This window comes from Rhinoraja longicauda, chromosome 18 (assembly GCF_053455715.1).
Source record: "Rhinoraja longicauda isolate Sanriku21f chromosome 18, sRhiLon1.1, whole genome shotgun sequence".
Classification (NCBI taxonomy): domain Eukaryota; kingdom Metazoa; phylum Chordata; class Chondrichthyes; order Rajiformes; family Arhynchobatidae; genus Rhinoraja; species Rhinoraja longicauda.
The window spans coordinates 33,179,745-33,201,681 of record NC_135970.1 but is presented as its reverse complement, the minus strand read 5'-3'; the positions used below and the strand labels follow the sequence as shown (position 1 = coordinate 33,201,681).

At 41.0% G+C, this 21,937-nt stretch overlaps 2 protein-coding genes across 2 annotated transcripts in view; one reads left to right on the top strand and one right to left on the bottom strand.

Annotated features, from left to right (window-relative positions):
• The window catches only part of mettl15 (methyltransferase 15, mitochondrial 12S rRNA N4-cytidine), a 46,184-nt gene extending 40,715 nt beyond the window's left edge, over positions 1 to 5,469 (bottom strand). The window contains exon 1 of the mRNA XM_078414858.1: positions 4,459 to 5,469. Coding sequence (XP_078270984.1) covers positions 4,459 to 4,755 — 297 coding nt within the window. The 5' untranslated portion in view covers positions 4,756 to 5,469. The remainder of the gene's footprint in view (positions 1 to 4,458) is intronic.
• Positions 5,470 to 8,452: 2,983 nt separating this feature from the next.
• Positions 8,453 to 21,937, top strand: part of kif18a (kinesin family member 18A) — a 70,436-nt gene continuing 56,951 nt past the window's right edge. The window contains exons 1-5 of the mRNA XM_078414857.1: positions 8,453 to 8,768; positions 9,464 to 9,621; positions 11,712 to 11,816; positions 19,066 to 19,176; positions 19,777 to 19,974. Coding sequence (XP_078270983.1) covers positions 8,453 to 8,768; positions 9,464 to 9,621; positions 11,712 to 11,816; positions 19,066 to 19,176; positions 19,777 to 19,974 — 888 coding nt within the window. The remainder of the gene's footprint in view (positions 8,769 to 9,463; positions 9,622 to 11,711; positions 11,817 to 19,065; positions 19,177 to 19,776; positions 19,975 to 21,937) is intronic.

The following is a 21,937-nucleotide window of genomic DNA, read 5'->3' as shown; positions in this document are numbered from 1 at the left end:
CACTCTATGACTCCAAGGAGATAGCAAGAGCAGAGACCCCTCCAATAATTAATCATCCATGTTAAGGATATCCATGGATGTCCTTTCCGTACATATGCTGTATTCAGTGAAGGGTTCTTAACAAGTCAAGAACTATATTCTCGTGCAAATGCTTTATTAATAAACTTGCATAAGCTAATCTTTAGTGATGTTTTTCACAAACTATGTACATTTCAAACTGGCAAAATACATAATTTGAATTGCTAAATAGTTCTATGAGAAACTGCAGTGCCAGTTACTTGCTGCCAAATTAGTCAGAAATCATTTGTTAAAAATTGGAAGTGCATTCACGTGCACTCAAGTTAATGACTTTTCCTAATTAAAGGGAAGAAAATATTGACCTGAGGGCATATTAACTTTAAAATAGTTACAGATTAAAAAAATCACACAGAATTTTCACAATGACAAAAACTATGAAAAATGAAAAATAGTAGTTGCGCATATTTGTGGAATTACACCCTTTATTTAAAATATCAATTATTATTCCAATCCATTTTGTTACGCTACAATACGATAAAACATTATTTATCCCAGGAGGGAAATTGGTCTGCCAACAGTCATAAAACACAAAATACTTGAAACATGAAATTAAAGTGACAAGTAGAAAGTCCAGGACTGGGGATGTGCAAAGATTGTGGAGGGAAAGGGGAGTCAGTCTACTCCACGACGGAAGGGAGAGGAGTTGTACAGTTTGATAGCCACAGGGAAGAAGGATCTCCTGTGGCATTCGGTGCTGCATCTTGGTGGAACCAGTCTGTTGCTGAAGGTGCTCCTCAGGTTGACCAGTGTGTCATGGAGGGGGTGAGCTGTATTGTCCAAGATGCATTACCTCAATGCATTACCTTAATGCATCAAGAGCTACTCCTTGATATTGCAGTGTCAGACAATTTGGCTCATGAGTAATACACCAATCAAACAATTTTGACCAAATTTACACATTTTTATGCCACTGAGTTTACATCAGGTGATATACTCAGTGCAGGCGGTGGGATAGAGGAGGAGGATGATGGCAAAGTTAACATCGCTGCTGGACGACTCCCACCCCATGCAGGACACTGTCACTGCACTGAGTAGCTCCTTCAGTGACAGACTCCTTCGCCCCAAGTGTGTGAAGGAGAGATATCGGAGGTCCTTCCTTCCCGCTGCTGTGAGACTGTACAACCAGCACTGCTCCCAGCAGACGAGTCAACAGTAACAGTTAAGGAATACACAGTAAACTGATGACAATTTATCCTTGTTTTTACTTTTATTTATAATGAATGATATCTTGTTATCCACTTTGCTGCTGTAACACTGTAAAATTCCCCGGTGTGGGACGAATAAAGGGATATATATATATATATATATACTATAATACAACGTAAAATAATATGCCAGCAGCCAACAAAACATTCTTTAGACAACACATTTGACCAGGATGTCAACTGCTAAAGTCCAATAGCAAAACTTGACAGCCATAAAAAAACTACACTTCTCCAAATAACCCCAGTTCAACAATAATTTAAATTGAATTCTCCAGTTTTAAGTAATATCCCGCCTCCCCCCCCCCCTCCGACCCCCACCACCTCAGTCCGCATCCAATACTCCCCCTTCCACCTATATCCCTCCCTCTGGCTTTACATTTCACTCTTCTCTCCACACCTGACATTCTTTTATCTCCATTTCATCTCAGGCCTTTGTCCACCCATCTGCCGATCAAACTTTCCTCACCTGTAACCACTTATCATGTGTCAGACTTTGTCTTACCTCCCCCACCCCACCTCTTTTCTAGCTTTCACCCCCCCCCCCCCCCCAACTATAATCAGTCTGAAAAAGGGCCCCGACACAAAATGTCACCTGTCCATTTTTCTCCACAGATACCGCCTAACCCACTGAGTTACTCCAGCATTTTGTGCATATCCTTGGTATAAACCAGCATCTGCAGTTCCTCATCGTTAAATTATCAATTCATATCTGTCTTGTTATCAACCCCCCAGAGTTATCCATACATGCAATCATTTGGTCCTTGACTAACTGCTCCTACCTCTGTTTCTGCATCCCAACACCCCATTCTCCTAAACGGTTACAAAATTTATGAATACCAAATTAGTCAAATGTTCAATCATATACGTCTGTTAAAATGTAACATCAGGGCGGCACAGTGGTGCAGCTGGTAGAGCCACTGTCTCACAGCATCAGGGAACTGGGTGCTCTGTTTTCCTCCCACATCCCAAAGACGTGCAGATTTGTATGTCCCCTTGTGTGTCAGGAGTGTGAATGAGTGATCAATAGTCAGTATGGACTTGATGGACTGAGAGGCCTGTTTCAATGTTGTTATTCATAAACTAAAGATCCAAAGATAGACACAAAATGCTGGAGTAACTCAGCAGGACAAGCAGCATCTCTGGAGAGAAGGAATGGGTGACGTTTCAAGTCGAGACCCTTCTTCAGATTGACGTCAGGGGGCAGGGAGATAGATACATAAGGAAGTGTGAATACAGGGCAAAGGGAATAGAGATCAAGGTAAATGTAGAATAGATCATCATCAGCTGGGAGAAGGTAATTCAAGAGAGAGCTAGATAGAGCTCTTAAGGATAGCGGAGTCATGGGGTACGGGGAGAAGGCAGGAACGGGGTACTGATTGAGAATGATCAGCCATGATCACATTGAATGGCGGTGCTGGCTCGAAGGGCCGAATGGCCTACTCCCGCACCTATTGTCTATTGTCTAACAACAAAGCAAACAGAGATCAAATGTAGTTGGAGACAGGAAGACTGGTTGGAGAACTGGGAATGGAGAGGGATGGAGAGAGGGGGAAAGCAAGGATTACTTGAAGTTAGAGAAGTCAACGTTCAAAGCTGTCTACGTCTAAAGATCCAAAATATATCTATTCCATATTTCAGAGAAAGGAGATAGAATGCATATATTTGGAGATAGTTAACAAACCTTGCGTGTTCACAAAATATTGATACTAAACCCTTGTTAAAATTCTTCTTTGTAATATATTGTTAACATGGAAATCACAAACGTGGAACGTAATTGACAGTTTAGGAGTGCAAGCTGTCACAAATATCTGACTTATGGATACCCCATAGACAATAACCTACATCAGAGTACTGTAATGCAACCCTATTTTAAAGTAATTACAGCTTCATTTAGGAGTTATAAATTACTATTTGCATTCATATTACCTGTAAATATTATCAGATTTTTCACATTGTTTTACTATTATTCTGCCATGGCATAAGATCCAGGAGCAGACTAATAGTCCCTCAATATAGACAATAGACAATAGACAATAGGTGCAGGAGTAGGCCATTCAGCCCTTCGAGCCAGCACCGCCATTCAATGCGATCATGGCTGATCACTCTCAATCAGTACCCCGTTCCTGCCTTCTCCCCATACCCCCTCACTCCGCTATCCTTAAGAGCTCTATCCAGCTCTCTCTTGAAAGCATCCAACGAACTGGCCTCCACTGCCTTCTGAGGCAGAGAATTCCACACCTTCACCACCCTCTGACTGAAAAAGTTCTTCCTCATCTCCGTTCTAAATGGCCTACCCCTTATTCTTAAACTGTGGCCCCTTGTTCTGGACTCCCCCAACATTGAGAACATGTTATCTGCCTCTAATGTGTCCAATCCCCTAATTATCTTATATGTTTCAATAAGATCCCCCCTCATCCTTCTAAATTCCAGTGTATACAAGCCCAATCGCTCCAGCCTTTCAACATACGACAGTCCCGCCATTCCGGGAATTAACCTAGTGAACCTACGCTGCACGCCCTCCATAGCAAGATCATGGTTGAACAAACCTTAGCCTCAACTTCACTTTACCACCTCTTCCTCACAACCCGTGTCTGCCTTATAGATCAAAAACCCATCTATCTCAGCCTTTAAAAAAATCAATGATGCATACTCCTTTATTTCAATATTTATGCTTGACTCTGTATTTAATAAATTCCAACAACGTCTATTTCTAATCAAAAGTCATCAACGTTATCTGACTCGCTGAGTGATTGTAAGAAGATTCTTACATTATTAGAAACCCTGAGAAAATAATTCTTTTTAAAAAATCAAAATTCTGATTAAACATCAATGTTTGGAATTTGAAAGTTTACGTTAATTCATCATTTACTGAATATATGCTGAGCCCAAGCTAGACTGGGCAACTGGCCCACTTGTGAAGAAAATGCAGATGCAGGTTTACAAAGAAGAAGACAAAGTGTTGGAGGAACTCAACGGGTCAGACAGCATCTCTTGAGAACATGAATAGGAGGCGCTTCGGGTCTGGACCCTACTTTCAGACTGCTCTAATGTAGCTGAGAAGCAGTTTTAGCAGTGTCAGCAGTGAGATGTGAAAGGGGAACTTCTGTTAACGAGAACATCGTGTTTGGTGATAGAACTTTATATAGCAGCTCGACACAACAGAATCTGAACTCACCTGCCCTGGTTTCGGTGATAGGTGCTGAACAATCTCTTTAACCATCACAGGTTTGTGCAAGCAAACCTCATGGTGTGAAGCTGTGCTGATCGGGCAGGCGGCTGCTGTTAGAGGAGTGCCGGGGTGCCGGGTACCGAGCGCTGCAGACAGGGCAATGTTCCTGGCGAGGGGCAGCTGACTGCAGCGCCTGTGGAAGGGGCCGACCGGGCAACAACGCTGCTCATGTTTAACTGCGAATGGTCCGCGTCTGACTAAAGAACAGGCTTTCAAGCAGTGCTTTACCAACCCCCAATGCATGTTGGAGTTGATTTAAGCAAATATTTAAACAATGCTTGATTCCAGGCTGTAACTTTCAATCAACCAGATTGCTCCCTATTCAGAGAAGTGGTGCATGGAAGTCTCAGGGGGGAGGTTGGATTAGGTTAGCTTGGTTTAGTTTGGAGATACGGCGTGGAAACAGGCCCTTCGGCCCACAGAGTCGGTGCTGACCAAAGACACAGTACTTCTCTGTTATTCGACTTTCTCACCCACTCCCTGCACGTTGGGGGCAATTTACAGAGGGCCAATTAGCCTACAAACCCGCACGTCTCTGGAGGATGGGACGAAGCACCCGGAGAAAACCCACGCGGGTCACGGGGAGAACCTACAAACTCCACAGACAGCGCCCGTAGTCGGGATCGAACCCGCGTATCTGGCGCAGTGAGGCGACGGCCCGGCCGTGCCCGCTGCCGGGGCTGGGTTGGAACTGGGGTTAGGGCTGGGTGTGTGAGGGGAGGTTTAACCGCAGCCTGGGCTGGGGGTGTGAGGGGAGGTTTGGTTGGGGCTAGGGTGTGGGCTGGGGGTGTGAAGGGAGGTTTGGTTGGGGCTAGGGATGGAGCTGGGGCGGTGAAGGAAGGTTTAACGGCGGGGGGGCGGGGTGAGAGGCCCGGGGCCTGAATCCGCCATCAGCCGCGCTCCGCCCGTAACCAGGGCCGGTGCGCCGCCCAAAGCCCGCGTACCGGACACCCTTCCCCACCCCTCCCAACAACCACAGTGAACACACACGCACAGTGCTGGGTGAACACACACAGTGATGGGAAACCCAGCGCTACAGTAAACACACACACAGTGCTGGGGCCGCGCTCTCCCCCACTGTCAACATACACAGTGCTGGGCAAACTCACACACAGTAAACACACTCAGTGCTGGGCAAACTCACACACAGTAAACACACTCAGTGCTGGGCAAACTCACACACAGTAAACACACTCAGTGCTGGGCAAACTCACACACAGTAAACACACTCAGTGCTGGGGCAGCTCTCTCCCTCACAGTAAACACACACACAATGCTGGGCAAACTCACACTCAGTGCTGGGGCAGCTCTCTCCCTCACAGTAAACTCACACACGGTGCTGGGCAAACTCACACACAGTAAACACACTCAGTACTGGGGCAGCTCTCTCCCTCACAGTAAACACACTCAGTGCTGGGCAAACTCACACACAGTAAACACACTCAGTGCTGGGCAAACTCACACACAGTAAACACACTCAGTGCTGGGCAAACTCACACACAGTAAACACACTCAGTACTGGGGCAGCTCTCTCCCTCACAGTAAACACACTCAGTGCTGGGCAAACTCACACACAGTAAACACACTCAGTGCTGGGCAAACTCACACACAGTAAACACACTCAGTGCTGGGGCAGCTCTCTCCCTCACAGTAAACACACACACAATGCTGGGCAAACTCACACTCAGTGCTGGGGCAGCTCTCTCCCTCACACACAGTAAACACACTCAGTGCTGGGGCAGCTCTCTCCCTCACAGGAAACACACTCAGTGCTGGGGAAACACAGTGCTGGAGAAACGCGCTCAGTGCTGGGAAAACAGTGCTGGAGAAACACGCTCAGTGCTGGGCAAACTCACACAGTGAACACACACAGTACTGGGACAGCCCTCTCCCTCACAGACACAGCGCTTCCCCATGATAAACATAAGCAAAGTGCTGGGATAAGTAACAAATATATCCTGCCTAAAAAGTTGCTAGTTAGTGTTCACTTTAGACATCACTTTTGAGTTGCCCACACTGATAACAAAATTCAGTTTAGTGAAAGTAAAATGTACGTATTTGTTTTGGGCATAGTTGTTCACTTTCTAATGTTTATAGAAATGACACACCTAACTGTTCCCTGAACCCAGCAGCTCTATACGCAGGCTATGTGTAGAAAGGAGAGGCTGATGAGTAACTCCAACACTCTGAGCCAAGCCTCTGCACAGGGAGATACACCCAAAATGCTGGAGTAACTCAGCATTTATATTTGAGTTACTCCAGCATTTTGTGTGCACAAGCTGTGTAAACCAGTATCTGCAGCTCATTTCTCCACACCCTGTGCCGGTGCCCGGCCTCTGCACAAGGAGATGGAAACAAAATGCTGGGGTAACTCAGCGGGACAGGCAGCATTGCTGGAGAGAAGGAAGCTATGCCCATGCCCATGCCCCTGTTACCCGACCTGTGCCCCTGTACCCGGCCCTGTGCGCGGGCGGTCCCGGCGCCGCCCGGACGGCTGAGCGGTGGCACCGTGACGGCGGGCCCGGCAGCGCCCAATGAGATTGAAGCGGAGGGAGCCAATGGGTGGGAGGACCAACGGCCGTTTGAATCGGCGGCGGCGGCGGCGACGACGACGACGGCTGGTGGGGGGTGGGTGAGTGGAAGGACAGTGGGGGAGATGGGATCGGTTGAGTGAGGGGGGAGCAGTGAGTGTGGGGATGGGGGGTGCGGTGAGGGACCGGGGTGATGAAGGGGGCAGGCCATGCCACAACGGGCGTGAAGTGCGATGGATGACGGGCCGGGGTGCGGGTTTGGGGCGGGCGGAGGCGAGGGGTGGGGGTGGGGGACAATGGATGAGGGCTGGGCAATGAGGGGGGTGAGGGGACCAGGGCAACGGCGAGGGCGGCTGGCCGGGGAAATGGGCCGTGGCCTGAGAGTCAGTGGGGGTGATGTGATGTGATGTCCGTGTCTGTGGGCCGGGCTTCAGTGGGTGGGTGGTTGACCGAGGGCTGGGATGCAGAGGCGAGCGGGATGGGGGCTAGAGTGGTGTCAAGAGGATGAGGTCTATGGTAGACACAAAAAGCTAGAGTAACTCAGCGGGACAGGCAGCATCTCTGGAGAGATGGAATGGGAGACGTTTCTGGTCGAGACCCTTCTTCAGGATGTCTATGGGCAGGCGCTAGGATCAGGAGGATGAGGGTCAGGGGGCGAGGGCTGGGGATCAAGGGGATAAGATCTGAGAGCCTGGGTGAGGGCCGGACCTGAGGGTCATGTAACGAAGGCTGGGCTGTAGGGGTCAGGGGGCGAGGGGATAGGAACGGTGGCGAGGGCTGTAGGGAGTCAGGGGGGATGCTGGCTGGAGTTGGGGATGAGAGACAAGTCTGGGAGTCATGTATCGGGGGATGAAGGCTGGGGGGCAAAGGTCAGGAGGATGAGGTATAGGTTTGGAAGTCATGTATCGAGGGGTGGGCTGCAGGGGTCAGGGGGATGCTGGCTGGAGCTGGGGGGGTTGAGGGACAACTCTGGGGGGGTCATGTATCGGGCGATGAGTGCTGGGGTGCGGGTTAGGGGGATGAGGGCCAGGATTAAGAGGATGATGGGTGCAGGCCAGTGTCAGTGGTTGAGGCCTGCCCGACAGGATCAGGGAGAAGAGGGATAACTGTGGTGACAAAGGTTTTTAATTACGTTGGCTGCTTTCCTAAGGCAACGTGAACTGTAGATAGAGTCAATGGTGGGCCGTCTGGTCTTTGTAATGGACTGGGCTACATCTAGAATTCTGCAATTTCTTGCAATCATGGGCAGAGCTCTTCCCAAACCAACCTGCAATGTAACTATTTTGGTACCCTGACTCTGCATTGCAATGTTAAAATTTCACCAACATATCTTTGTTTCATCTTGCAGGAATTAAGTGAATGGGCTACACTTGAAACATCTGCTGCGAACAGAGATATTTGAGCACATCATGTCTTCCACTGAATACGTGTGTAATCATGTGAAGGTTTTTATCCGTGTCCGTCCAGAAAATGCAAGAGAAAAGAATGGGAAGCACCGCAAAGTTGTGCACGTGGTTGATAAGCACATGTTGGTCTTTGATCCCAAGGAGGAAGAAATCGGCTTCTTTTGTCGTCCTAAAGTTCAACGCCGGTATTTGAGCAATAAAAACAAGGATCTTCAATTTGTTTTCGACCGTGTTTTTGATGCTAATTCCTCGCAATTGGATATATTTGAAGAGACAAAATCAATCCTGGAGAGTGTTTTCAATGGATATAACTGTACAGGTAGAATACTTTTTTGTTCAGAGCTCATATCAACTTGACAATTGTATTAGCATTGGTGGAAGATTAATCGATTGGATTTTCTATTAATTGGTACAAATAGGTCACTTTCTGGTTGATGAGATACAACAAAATGGAGTGCCACAGAAATTTGTACTGGGGAATCAATTATTGACAATCTTTGTAATGTCTTGGTTGAAGAATGTGTTATTTGTTTTGAGAATACAAGATGGATGGGCAGGCAAACTGTCAGAACAATCTGCAACGGCTGCAAATGAGTTAAGTGGACAAAAACTCGATAGCTATGGATAACCATGAGGAATGGGGAGGAGAGGTGTTGGTGGGATAGTCTATTGTTTAAATGGAGAAAACAGCAGAATGATATTGTGAAGGCTTGAATGGAATGATCCTTATCAACAAAACTAAGTTAGCCTGCAAGTACATCAAGTCAATGGGAGGACAAATAGATTTTGGCCACCCTTTCATGGAATTTCTTTCTTGTACTCCATCTGGGCATTGTTTGAGATCTGGCCATCTGCAAGATTGTATATGGAATTGGAGCAGGATTTTGCTGCTCCGTCGTGAGCGTAAAAAATCAAGTTTCTTGCACTGATCCTTGTAGCATACCAATCTCAATTCAGTTGGAAACATGCCTGCTCTAAGAGAGCTTTAGTAACATTGTTTTTTTTTTTACATAGTCTTTGCATACGGTGCTACTGGGTCTGGAAAAACTCACACTATGCTCGGATCATCTGGGAAACCTGGGGTGATGTATCTAACTATGAAGGAGCTGTACAGTCGAATAGAACGGCTGAAAAATGAGAAATGCTGTGATGTTGCCGTTTCATACCTAGAGGTAAGGAGGAATATTGTTCAATGGTGTTTTGAGTAGATACCATTTTGGTTCAAATCTTGCTTAACCTTAATACAGGTCCACCACCAATTTTTACAGAAACTGGTGGTCCGACATCTCCTTTAATCCAGACAAAATTACTCGAGCACACTTGGAATCCCTCCTGGAAGTCGAACCTCCTCTGAAAAAGCGTTGATGAGGTGGCAGATCTCGACCTCATCTGTACTTCCACACTGATCCGCGCACCAAAATTGCTCCCTGCGGCCGGGGCCGGGCCTGGTTGGAGCCAGCAGATCCGTTCCCATGGCCGACTTTGTGGGCGGGTATCTTGAGCCCTCCCCCAAAGGCCATGACTCTGGTCCAGCAAAACAGATAATACGCCATGGCTCTGCATCCAAGGGTGCTGGAAAATTGGTGGTGGACCTGTAATATAGTGCAAAGATCAGCTAAATATTAATGCTTATCTTGCATGACCAGGACAAACTGCTAATCACAAACGTTTTATTGTCAGGCTGGTGTCTGTCTCTGCAGTCATAATTGTAAAAATTGGATCACACACCCCAAATACATAGTACTGAAGAGCTTCCACCACTCTCTCGGTAAAATCCTCCTCGTCACTGAGGAACATCAGATCATTGAGATCCTTATGCGGACTATACTGGGTGACCATGCTTTTCTGTGCAGGCTGAAGCACATCAGCTGCATGAGTCAAAATCATTTGACAAAGGCTGTGCCCAATTATCTAGCAAGATCTCCCATAATGTAGAGGAGGGCTGTTGCAGTCATTGGGCAGTCATGAGCCCAGGCCAAAGCCTAACAGTGAGCTAGAAAGCAAAATCCACTTCTGCCTTGGACGTTGGTTTCAAGAGAGAGTTAGATTTAGATCTTAGGGCTAAAGGGATATGGGGAGAAAGCAGGAACGGGGTACTGATTCTGGATAATCAGCCATGATCATATTGAATGGTGGTGTTGGCTCGAAGGGCCGAATGGCCTACTGCACCTATTTTTCTATGCTCTCTCATTGCGGCATGAGAGACATGGCAGAGTTAATCAGAAGTTGGAATGTATGTTTTTTAAATATAAATAAATAATGCTATAAATAAATTGGAGGGAGTGCAGTTTGAAGAAATACAAAAATAAGTTATTGGTTATTGGGCCAGATCTTGAGTGGCAAGTAAATTGTTGTATGAATCAGATTCTTTTGTTTTGCTGGCACTCTTAAATGATAAGGTCCTGGCAGGTAGTTGGGCTTTAAAAGCATAACGAATCTTCCTGTTCTCTCCCCACCATAAAGTTAGTTATGCCATCAACAGACAAAAATGAACTTTAGTATTTGAGAATATTAAATTGTTTACAATTGTTTTAGGAGTAAATTTAATTAGTTGAAATCTAAATTGCCTAATACTAGAGTACACCCCCTTCCACACCTGCCTTATCCTCCTTTCAACTAAATAGTTGAACTGTTTCTGTGGTTCTAACTGCAGTAAAATGCTGAATCACCACCGAAGAGCTGCCAGCAAGTTGAGAAATTCCACATTAGATGTGAATTCCGAACCTGCTGACATTTACCTGAAAGTTCTGCCTATTCTGGAATTGTTTTTTAATATATTGCCAATACATTGCATATTGGTTTCTAAGTAAGTAGATTAATTGGTTTGTTTGCCAACTGAGCTTGATCGGTTCAGAGTTTAACTGTTTTTGGAGTGTGATCCAAAACCAAAAATGGCATTCTCTGGCTTCATCCTTCGGAAGATTAGCGATTCTTGTATCAGACCAAAATTGCTGGTTAGATTCCTGGAATGAGACGGTTTTAAAATTCCAAACAGTTTAGCCTTTTCCAGGAAAAACGTGTAAATAAGACTTTTGAGGAATTTGCCTATAATTTTCTCTGCATTATTGTTATAGGGTGTGACAAGATATTCTCATATCTTCCCTTTATTAATCTTATTACTGGTCATTGAAGCCTTTGGAAAGTGATAAATATAATTAACATGGAAGAGGAGTGTTGATTAGTAGATTAGCTGGGGGAAAAAATCTGTTTTTAAAAAAAAGTATCAACATGTGCATCATATGGTTATGACTTTGTTTTTAAGGTGTACAATGAGGAAGTGCGAGACCTGTTAGCCAACTCCAGATCGCTGGCAGTGCGGGAGGATGCTCAAAATGGAGTCATTATCCAGGGATTAACACTACACAAGGTATTAAAAGAAAATAATTTACTAGTAAGTGCAAACTAACATTCGACTAAAGGCCCTGTCCCAGTTAGGTGTTTTTTAAGGCGACTGCCGGCGACCGTCATAGTCGTAGCAGGTCGCCGAAAAAATGGTGACTGGACTCCCCCCTATGACAATATCTACGACAAGCTACAACAAGCTACCACCTAGTCGACGTCGAGCTACGGCAAGCTACCAAAAACCGGCGATCCAATTGTCGCAACTGGAGTTAAAGAAGGCAAAGAAAAAGATACAAACCTTCGTGATTTTACTGCTGAGTTGTTACAAGAAGTTTTGAAAATGGATTCAAAGCCCTTGTTGGATCGAGCCCATAGAGCACTGAGAGCACGGCCAGGTGCTAATGCGCCTCCAAGGCATTTGATTCTGAGGGTGCATAATGCTCACGTTTTAGAAGATATGCTGTCAAGAATTGCTAGTAACAGAGCTTTATTATTTCAAGGCGATGAGATTCGCATCTTCAGAGATTACCCCTCTGAGGTGGTTAAGAAAAGAGCACTGTTTAATGAGACAAGATCTATTCTCAGGAAGATCCCAGTGCTCAGATTTGGTATGTTGTATCCAGCAAAACTTCGAGTGACCTACAATCAAAATGAATCCTTTTTTACTGACCATAATAAAGCACTGGAATTTGCTCGGGAGATCGAAAGGTCGCTGAAGGCTTGATTATGATTTCACGGCTATCTTAATTGGAGACATCTGATTGGACTTTAAAAATATTAAAACTTAAAGATTTAAGTTTAGTGTATATACTATACGAATATTAACTGTAACTAATTACTATTAATTAAAAAACATATATATTTTTATTAATCATTACTAATAAGAAGTATAAGTAATATTTGATTTATGTAAACTTTACTTTGAATACTTAATTAATACACCTTAGACAGAAAAATCGATTTATTATAGTCTAATTAGTTTCGGGCCTGCCCCGTTTATCTCTCTTTTTAAAAAAAAACAAAACAATAACTTTGTTAAAAAACGGAGCTAGTATTAATTTTTTTTTACATCTCACGGAAGTCCTTAGATTTTTTGCCACCTTAGGGTGGCTAACACTAACTGCACTAATTGTAGTTGTAGTGATTGTAGTTCTTCTTTCCTGCACTCTTAACCTTTTATATATTGATTTTTTTTTTAGATTTAACTTTTATTATTATGTCATTTTTCAGAATTTATATACTTTTGGGAGATATTTCCGGGAAACACTCTACGTAGTACAAAAGATCATCCACCCTTCATTCAAGAAAAATGTTGTAGTCTGGGTGCCAGACCATTTGCTTTATTATAGACTATTTATTGGTTAAGATGCAAGATTCTATTAGGAAAACAGGGGGTAAAGGTATTACATTTTGTAGTTGGAATGTCAAGGGTGTTAATGAACCAATTAAAAGAGGTAAAGTACTTTCACATTTAAAATCTATTGATGCAGACATAATGTTCCTTCAGGAAACTCATCTAAAAAATGTAGCACATAATAGACTGAAAGGCAAATGGATTGATAAAGTATTTCACTCATCGTTTCCCTTTAAATCAAGAGGTGTTGCTATTTTAATTCGTAAGGGTATACCATTTATACATACTTCCTCTATAGTCAACACTGAAGGTAGATATGTTATATTAGTGGGAGAACTATATTCTACAAAATTGATATTGGTGAATGTCTATGCACCAAATTTTGATAATCCGTTATTTAAAAAAAAATTTTTTAATACCATTCCAGAATTTGGACAATATAACTTGATAATTGGAGGAGATTTAAATTGTACATTAGATCCTTATTTGGATAGATCTTCAACTCAAAGGAAAACAAAATCCAAGTCGTGTGAATTATTAAACTCTTATATAAATAGTGCAAATATAAAATATGTTTGGAGGATTGATAATCCTTCAGGCCGAGAGTATTCATTTTATTCACCTGTGCATGAAACTTATTCAAGAATTGACTATTTCTTGGTGGACTCCAAACTTATTCCTTATACGTATAATTCAAAATATCATAATATTATTATATCCGATCATGCCCCTTTAACATTTAGGGTAAAACTCCAAGGAGTAACGGGGAAACAGACTAATTGGAGATTTAATCCGCAAATCTTAAATGAAAAAGCATGTTATGACTATCTTAAATCGCAATTTGAGACTTTTTTTTACGCAAATGACCTTCCTGAAACACCTGCGTCCCTGCTTTGGGAAACATTTAAAGCGTTTGTGAGAGGATGTATTATTGCTTTTTAAGCGTCTCAAAATAAGAAGAAGCGAGCTGAACAACATGACCTAGAAAGTCAGATAAAACAGTTAGACATAACAAATGCCATCGCTCCCTCTATTGATATACATAATAAAATTGCAGCTCTCAAATATAAGTTAAATTATATTCTCTCAGCTCATATTTTAAGGCTTTTTCAATATACTAAACAAAAACATTTTGAATTTGGAGATAAACCACAGAAATTGCTAGCACGTCAACTCCGTAAATTAGAAGATGATTCTACAATTCATAAAATTAGATCAGAAAATGGAGATTTGCTTAAATTACCTAAGGTATTAATCAGAGATTTTTGCAATTTTATCAGTCATTATATTCATCAAAAATAACAGATACTTCTGCGCAGATGCAAAACTTTTTGCAGGAATGTAACCTTCCTGGTTTGAATGTGAGTGATAGAAATTTACTGGGCGCAGAAATAACTATGAAAGACGTTGAAGATACCATTAAATCCATGAAAAATGGGAAGACTCCTGGCCCTGATGGCTTAAATAATGAATTTTATAAAAAATTCAGTGATTTGATCTCTCCACGTTTGCAAACTGTATATAGTCACGCCTTTAAACAACAGAGATTACCACAAACTCTGACTGAATCAACAATAATCCTCATTCCTAAAAAAGATAAGGATTCTGAAGACCCTGGTTCGTATAGGGCGATAGCTCTTTTAAATACTGATCAGAAGATATTAGCGAAAATCTTAGCTCAGAGATTAAGTCTAGTTATAGATAAATTGATACACCCCGATCAATCAGGCTTTATAGCCAAACGATATTCATTTTTCAACTTGAGACGCTTGTTCAATATAATTTATTCAAATAGACTATTAAATGAAGATTTAGCAATCATCTCGCTAGATGCTGAAAAAGCATTTGATCAAGTAGAATGGCCCTATCTTTTCTCTGATGGAAAAATTTCAACTAGGTGAAAATTTTTGTTCATGGGTGAAACTTTTATATACATCCCCAACAGCTAGAATATTAACTAATCAAATGCTGTCATCTAAATTTCATTTATCTAGGGGTTGTAGACAAGGATGTCCACTATCACCGCTTCTATTTGCCCTTATTATAGAACCACTTGCTGAGAGTATTAGATCAAATTCAGATATTCATGGCTATAACACTAAACATACAACCAATAAAATTTCTTTATATGCAGATGATGTGTTAATATATATTACAAAGCCAGAAATTATCATTCCGAATTTATTAAATCTCATAACTCAATTTGGTTCATTTTCAGGTTATAGAATTAACTGGTATAAAAGTGAAATTATGCCAATAATGGAGCATAATCCGGCCATACTTCAACAATTTCCTTTTAAAATTGCCTATGAAAAGTTTAAATATCTTGGAATTTACGTGACTAGGAAATATACTTCTTTATTTAAATTAAATTTTCCTCCTTTACTCACTAAATTACACAGAAATATCCAATTTTGGAAAACACTCCCTATATCATTAGTTGGTCGTAGTAATGCTATAAAGATGATCTTTCTTCCACAGCTACTATACTTATTTCAAGCAATTCCGATCTATCTTCCAAAAAAGTTTTTTTTTTTTAATTGATTCAATTGTTACTAATTTTATTTGGGACTACAAGACTCATAGAATAAATAAAAGACATCTATGTAAGTCTAAAATTAATGGAGGAATTGCTTTACCAAACTTTTTATTTTATTATTGGGCGGTTAATATTAAAAATATAACCTGCTGGTTGGATGATTCTGATCAACAACCGGATTGGTTAAAGATGGAGAAAGAGGATTGTTTACCATTCGATATTGGTGCGATCCTCTTAGCTCCAATAAATTTAAATTAAAAAAACATATGGAGGTAATCCCATTATACACAGTTTTATCCGTACCTGGAAACAATTAAAGCTTACGTTAAAATTGAGTAAATTATCTGTTTTCCTTCCGATTGCGAATAATCCTTCTTTTAAACCATCTGTCTTAGATAGAGGCTTTGCTCAATAGAAAAGTTATGGAATTAAAAGGGTGGGAGATCTTTATCATAAGGGAACTTTTCTTTCTTTTCAGGATTTACAGCAGAAGTACGGATTACATGTTAATAATTATTTTAGATATTTACAACTTAGAGATTATGTAAAATCACACATGCAAGAATATAAGTTTAGAGGTCCAGAAACACTTGATGTATGCCTGAATCGACATTATAATTCAAATAAATTAATATCCTTTATTTACAATACTCTCCTTGACACTGACATTCCGTCATCAGAATCTTATAGACGAGCATGGGAGGACGAATTGAATCAATTTATAATGCAAGATATATGGGATGAAAGTTTACAACATATACATCAATGTTCATTGAATACTAGACATTCCTTAATACAATTTAAAATAATACATAGATTACATTATTCGAAGACGAAATTAAATAGGATTTTTCCTAGTATCTCTCCTATTTGTGATAAATGTCAATTTCAAGAAGCTAATTTAACTCATATTTTCGTAACTTGTATAAAAATGCAAAACTTCTGGTTGGAGATTTTAAAAATAGTTTCTAAAGTTATTAATAAAAAATTAGATATGGACCCAAAATTAATTATATTAGGATTATCAGAACATACTACAAATTTTACAGTAAGTCAGGTACATTTTCTTGATTACAGTCTAATAACTGCGAAAAAATTAATACTTAAATTTTGGAAAAAACCAATAACCCCCACAATTAAAATGTGGACTACGGAAATGACAGAGACCCTGCATTTGGAAAAAATAAGGTTTGCCTTAATCGACAAACCTGAGTTATTTTTAAAAATATGGTCTCCATTTATTGAATTTTTAGAAAAGTAAATAGGTTTGGCACAGGACTAAAATAAAAAATTTAAATTAAAAGTTGAAACTTGAGTTAGGGGTTGGATGTACAACTGTGGTTATTGTCTCCCGGATCTACTCCCTTTAATTTTTATTGTTAGACCCTTTTTTTTAACCCTCTTATTCTCTCTCCCCAAGTTTATAGTTTGTTTTTTTTTTTGTTTTTTTTTCTCTCTTCAAAAATTTAAAAATTGAAGCTATGTAAGAACTTTGTAACAAATGTGTTTTTTTATTTCTATTTGTACATATGCTTTTCAAAAATAAAAAATATTTTTAAAAAAAGAACGTCCACCTACGACCGCACCTACGACAACCTACCACCACAGAGACGACAACCGAAGTCAACCTACGTCTACCCGTGACAAGCTATGACCCTGAAGACTGAAGACAATTCACGTTTCACCTACTTTCCCTATAAAAGGGGGTGTACGGTAGGGTTTCCAATAATTCTGCATCATGACTATTTGAAAGTGATGCCATGGGAAATACAATAACTTCATACATCAATTTTCCATCAAAATGTCAAGAATTTCCTTTATTGATATACAAACAAGATTTTTAAAAAGGTTGATAAGAACATACAACAGTGCATACAAAAATATTGTAATAAACTTCAATAAATTTCAAATTTTAAAATTCAAACTAAACAGGATACAAGTGCAAAAACACACAAAACCTAACATCATTTATGGACACATTACACTGATGGATGATCAGATCAAGTCCACACTTGGAATTCGCCGAAGTCAGCACCGGCGACAACCATAATCACCTGGCGACAACCTACGACAGCGCCCATGTCAGGAGACGTCAAGCTACTCTCATTGGCGTCAAACCAACCGTCACCGAAAAATGTCAAGCCTTCACAAAATCCAGCGACGACCAGAAAAATGCTACGACTCTTTGGAGACGACTCACGACCATGCCCGCGACGGCGACCGTGTGGCAACAGCCTAGTCGCCTGTGGTCACCTTAAAAACCGCTGAACTGGGACAGGGCCTTAAGTGAGGGCAAAAAAACGACCCTGAATATTGGGGGGGGGGACGGCTTCAAGTTCTTAAATAGGATGTTGAAGGGCATAATTTTAGTCTTGGCATATCACTATAATACTGTTAATGCTGTGTCCTGGAACAATTTAACAAAATTTGATCTGTATTTCTTTAAAATACTGAAGTTGAGTATCTTTCAGCTAATTTCTGAATGCTGGTAATTCTTGTTACTATTCTTGTTATTAAAATGCATCTACTTAATATCCCCTCGTGGCAAAAGTCGCCAATCAAATTGGCTAAGTGGAGTGATGTAAGAGGTCTTGCTTCTGTCTCTCCATGTCCTCGCCAAAGTATATTGTAAAGTGGGCCTGTGTTTCACTGCTGCTCACCACCCAGTGATCCTGCTGAAAGTGTGAAAATGAAAGTGGTGTGAAAACCAATCTAACTCAAACTTCCCTCTGTTAATTGTGGGGCACCTGAGCAAGTTAATAGACAACTGGAACTAGGCAACTAGGAACAACATTGGTGATAGAGGGAGAATTGTAGTTATGAATTGTAAAAAATGGCATTGTGACCTGTTTTCCCTGAATTCAGCGCAAATGACCATCTTGTTTCTAATAGGCACTAGAAAGAAAAAAAAATCTAATCCTAACAATCTATTTTTATTAACATTTCAAATTTAAAACTAATTTCAACTGAAGGATTCATTGATGAAATTAAAAATGAGTGCTGCATTCAGTACACAGTAAGCCATATAATAAAAATGTTGCTGGGAGCTAAAATTGTCTGCTTTGCAAAGTGAGACCTCATCAAATTTTCATCTGTTTATTATTAAATTGGGTTTTGATCAGCTAGGCATTGGTTTTTTTTAAATCACCTCCTTGCCACCTACCAGAGAGATGGCAGAAAGGTTGTGTGCTGTGCTGCGCCCTTCCAGGTGACGAGGAAGTATTGGCTCCTGATCTTCCATGCTACTGGGGGAAAGCATTATTGGAGCTGAAACATTAACAATGCAAAAGAAATGTTGCAGAATGTGCTTTGGAATGAACGTGTTAAAATCTCTACCTTACTAAAATTGAAAGCCTCTTTCTTTTTAACAATCCTTTGCAGCCTTCATCTGCAAAACAACTGCTTCAGATGTTAGATTATGGAAATAAAAATAGAACTCAACATCCTACTGACGCCAACTCCAATTCTTCACGTTCTCATGCTGTCTTTCAGGTATTGCTATGAATAGAAATTTAATTCAATATTGCTTGCTGAAGGATTTTCTGAAATGTAACATTAGTACAGACTTTCCACTTTAATCTAATGCTATCTTCCATCAATTTGACATTGCCAATACAGTAAAAATTATAAATGCAAGTCTTCCATTTGAAGAAAAGCCTGGAATTATCACTTGCATCTCGCCAAGTTTCTCAGTATTTCTGAATGAGTAAATTAGGTAAATATATAATTGGACTAAATACACCTATTCTTCACATTTTCTATTATGAAATACCTTTGAATCATTTTTGAAATAATCTAAATAACGTGAATTACAAGTAAATGATAATATTGGAATGTAGCTTCATCGACGTTGTATTTGACCTTTGCAGAAAGCAGAGTTAATGTATGAACTGGAGAGCCCATTGTGTTTCTGCTTCAGTAATGCATGTTTTACTGCGTTTTTTCCAAAATACCATCTTTATTGTACGGTCTACTACGTTGTGCTTTTCTGAAAGGTACTGGAGTATAATGTATGTAGTAAATATTAACTACTTCAATTTTAGTATTGTTCTTGTCGCCTCTGGCAGAATTCTTACATGGTTCATTTTGCAGATTTATTTAAGGCAGCAAGAAAGAACTGCAAACATCAATCAAAACATCAAAATTGCAAAAATGTGCCTTGTTGATTTGGCTGGATCAGAGCGTATTAGTTCTATGAATATGAAAGCAGCCCGCTTCAGGGAGGGGGCTAATATTAACAGGTCCCTCTTGGCTTTGGGAAATGTCATCAATGCCTTAACAGATTCAAAGGTAAGAATGAATGGTTTGCTTTTCCTCAACACTTTATCCAGAGTAACTAATATTAGACCTGCTGAAATCTTGTTTTATTCCTGTTTGTCCTCAACTTGATTGAGCCATACTTTTTTTTAAAGTGATTGTGTTTTATACCACTGGCTTAATGCTGTTTTTTAATATGCAAGAATAGATTTTAAATGCCATTTTGTGTTTTCAAATACACTACGGATTTGATCTTTGATAGGAATCTTGGTTGGAACTGGCAATTTGTCTTAGTTTGATTGGGCCAACAGTTGGTGTGCGTTTTAATGTTTTGAACTTGATCAAGAAGCAAGACAACACAGTGGCACAGCGGGTAGAGCTGCTGCCTCTGAGGCAGATACTCACATTCAATCCTGACCTCGGGTGTTGTCCGTGTAGAGTTTGCGCATTCTCCCTGTGACCATGTGTGTTTTCTCCGGGTGCTCCGGTTTGCTCCCACATCCCAAAGATGTGCAAGTTTGTAGGTTAATTGTCCTCTAAATTGCTCCTAGTGAGCAGGGAGCGGATGAGAATATGGAATAACAGCTAGTGTGAATGAGTGATTGATGATCGGTGTGGACTGAAGAGCCTGTTTCCATGCTGCTCCTCTAAACTAGATGGAGAAATGATGTAATAAGAAAATTAAAGTTGAGTCTGGACAGAATTTATCATTGGCATATTACTTCATATTTCACAGGCCATTTAATCCGTCAAATCTATGCAGGTGCACATTCTTAATCTTGGATATGTCCAAATTCTTGGATAGTGCACCCCTGAAGATTTTGGAGCACTTCCATTACCATAGTAGAAGCATTTGTCCAAGGATTAGCATTGAGATTCAGCAACAGAATCCAGCGTGCATGCACTTCCCCTGGAAGAAACTACTGTGTTGATCATGTGCAGGCTAAATGGAAGGATGCCTGACATGGGTCTGTAATACAATTGTTAACTAAGCCTTTTATGGTTGCAAAACATGGATATTTTTTAACCATAAATGGCTGAGAGACCAAGTGGGTAACCCCTCCAGATATGTTGGGTGACTTGCCAACATGTCTGCAGAGGTACCAGCAACATAATATCTCAACGATTCTTTGGAACAAGTGGAATGCTTGCTCCATTAATGCCAGAATTATTGGTGAAACCATTGTATTGTCATCATCATCATCAACACTGAAGAAGTGATCCTTGTGCATAACAATACTGAACTGTGCATTGTGAGCAGGTACTAGATGTTCATCTCCAAGTCTCTGCTTGACCTGTGGTCACTTGCTCCTCCTGTCTTGTGAAGTCTGCAACAGTTTTCTTGAGATAAAGCTTCAGTGTGTCCTCTGTCGTCGTGCCTGTAACCCTCAAAAGCACCACATCATCCATCAGGCAGTTGGAATAAACAGCCTATCCTTGATAAAGACAGCAAGGATAAGAAAAATCTCACCTGTAGGCAGTTCACCAGGAAATTTGTACATCTGTACTGGATAGGCTTGTGATTCTTTCACCTCCAAATCCATCTGTGGTAAAGATCATCCTCAAATTAAGGAAGCAAGCACTGTTGCTGACTGATTAGCTGAACTGCTGGCTTGTTTTTGCTAACATATAAACTATATTCTGCACTTTGTATCTCCCCCTTTGCTCCACTTATTGTACTTGAGTCTGATGTATTTGGATAGCTTGCAAAACAAAACCTTTCACCATACCTCTGTGCATTTGACAATAATAAACCTAAACCTATGTTTAGTGATTTAATTGTGTATTGATTCACAGTGAAGTGCCCGTCTGTAGATATGTCCTTTAATCATCGGTGTAAATGTTAATATGAATGCTCAGAACCTGTGTGTATTCTCATCTCTGGCAGTAGGAGGCACCTCTATTCCCTTAACTCTGTTAAACTATGGTTGAAATGCCAATTTGCAAGGTAGAAGCTTGAATCCAAGTTTGAATCTGGATGCATGCCCATTCTGAC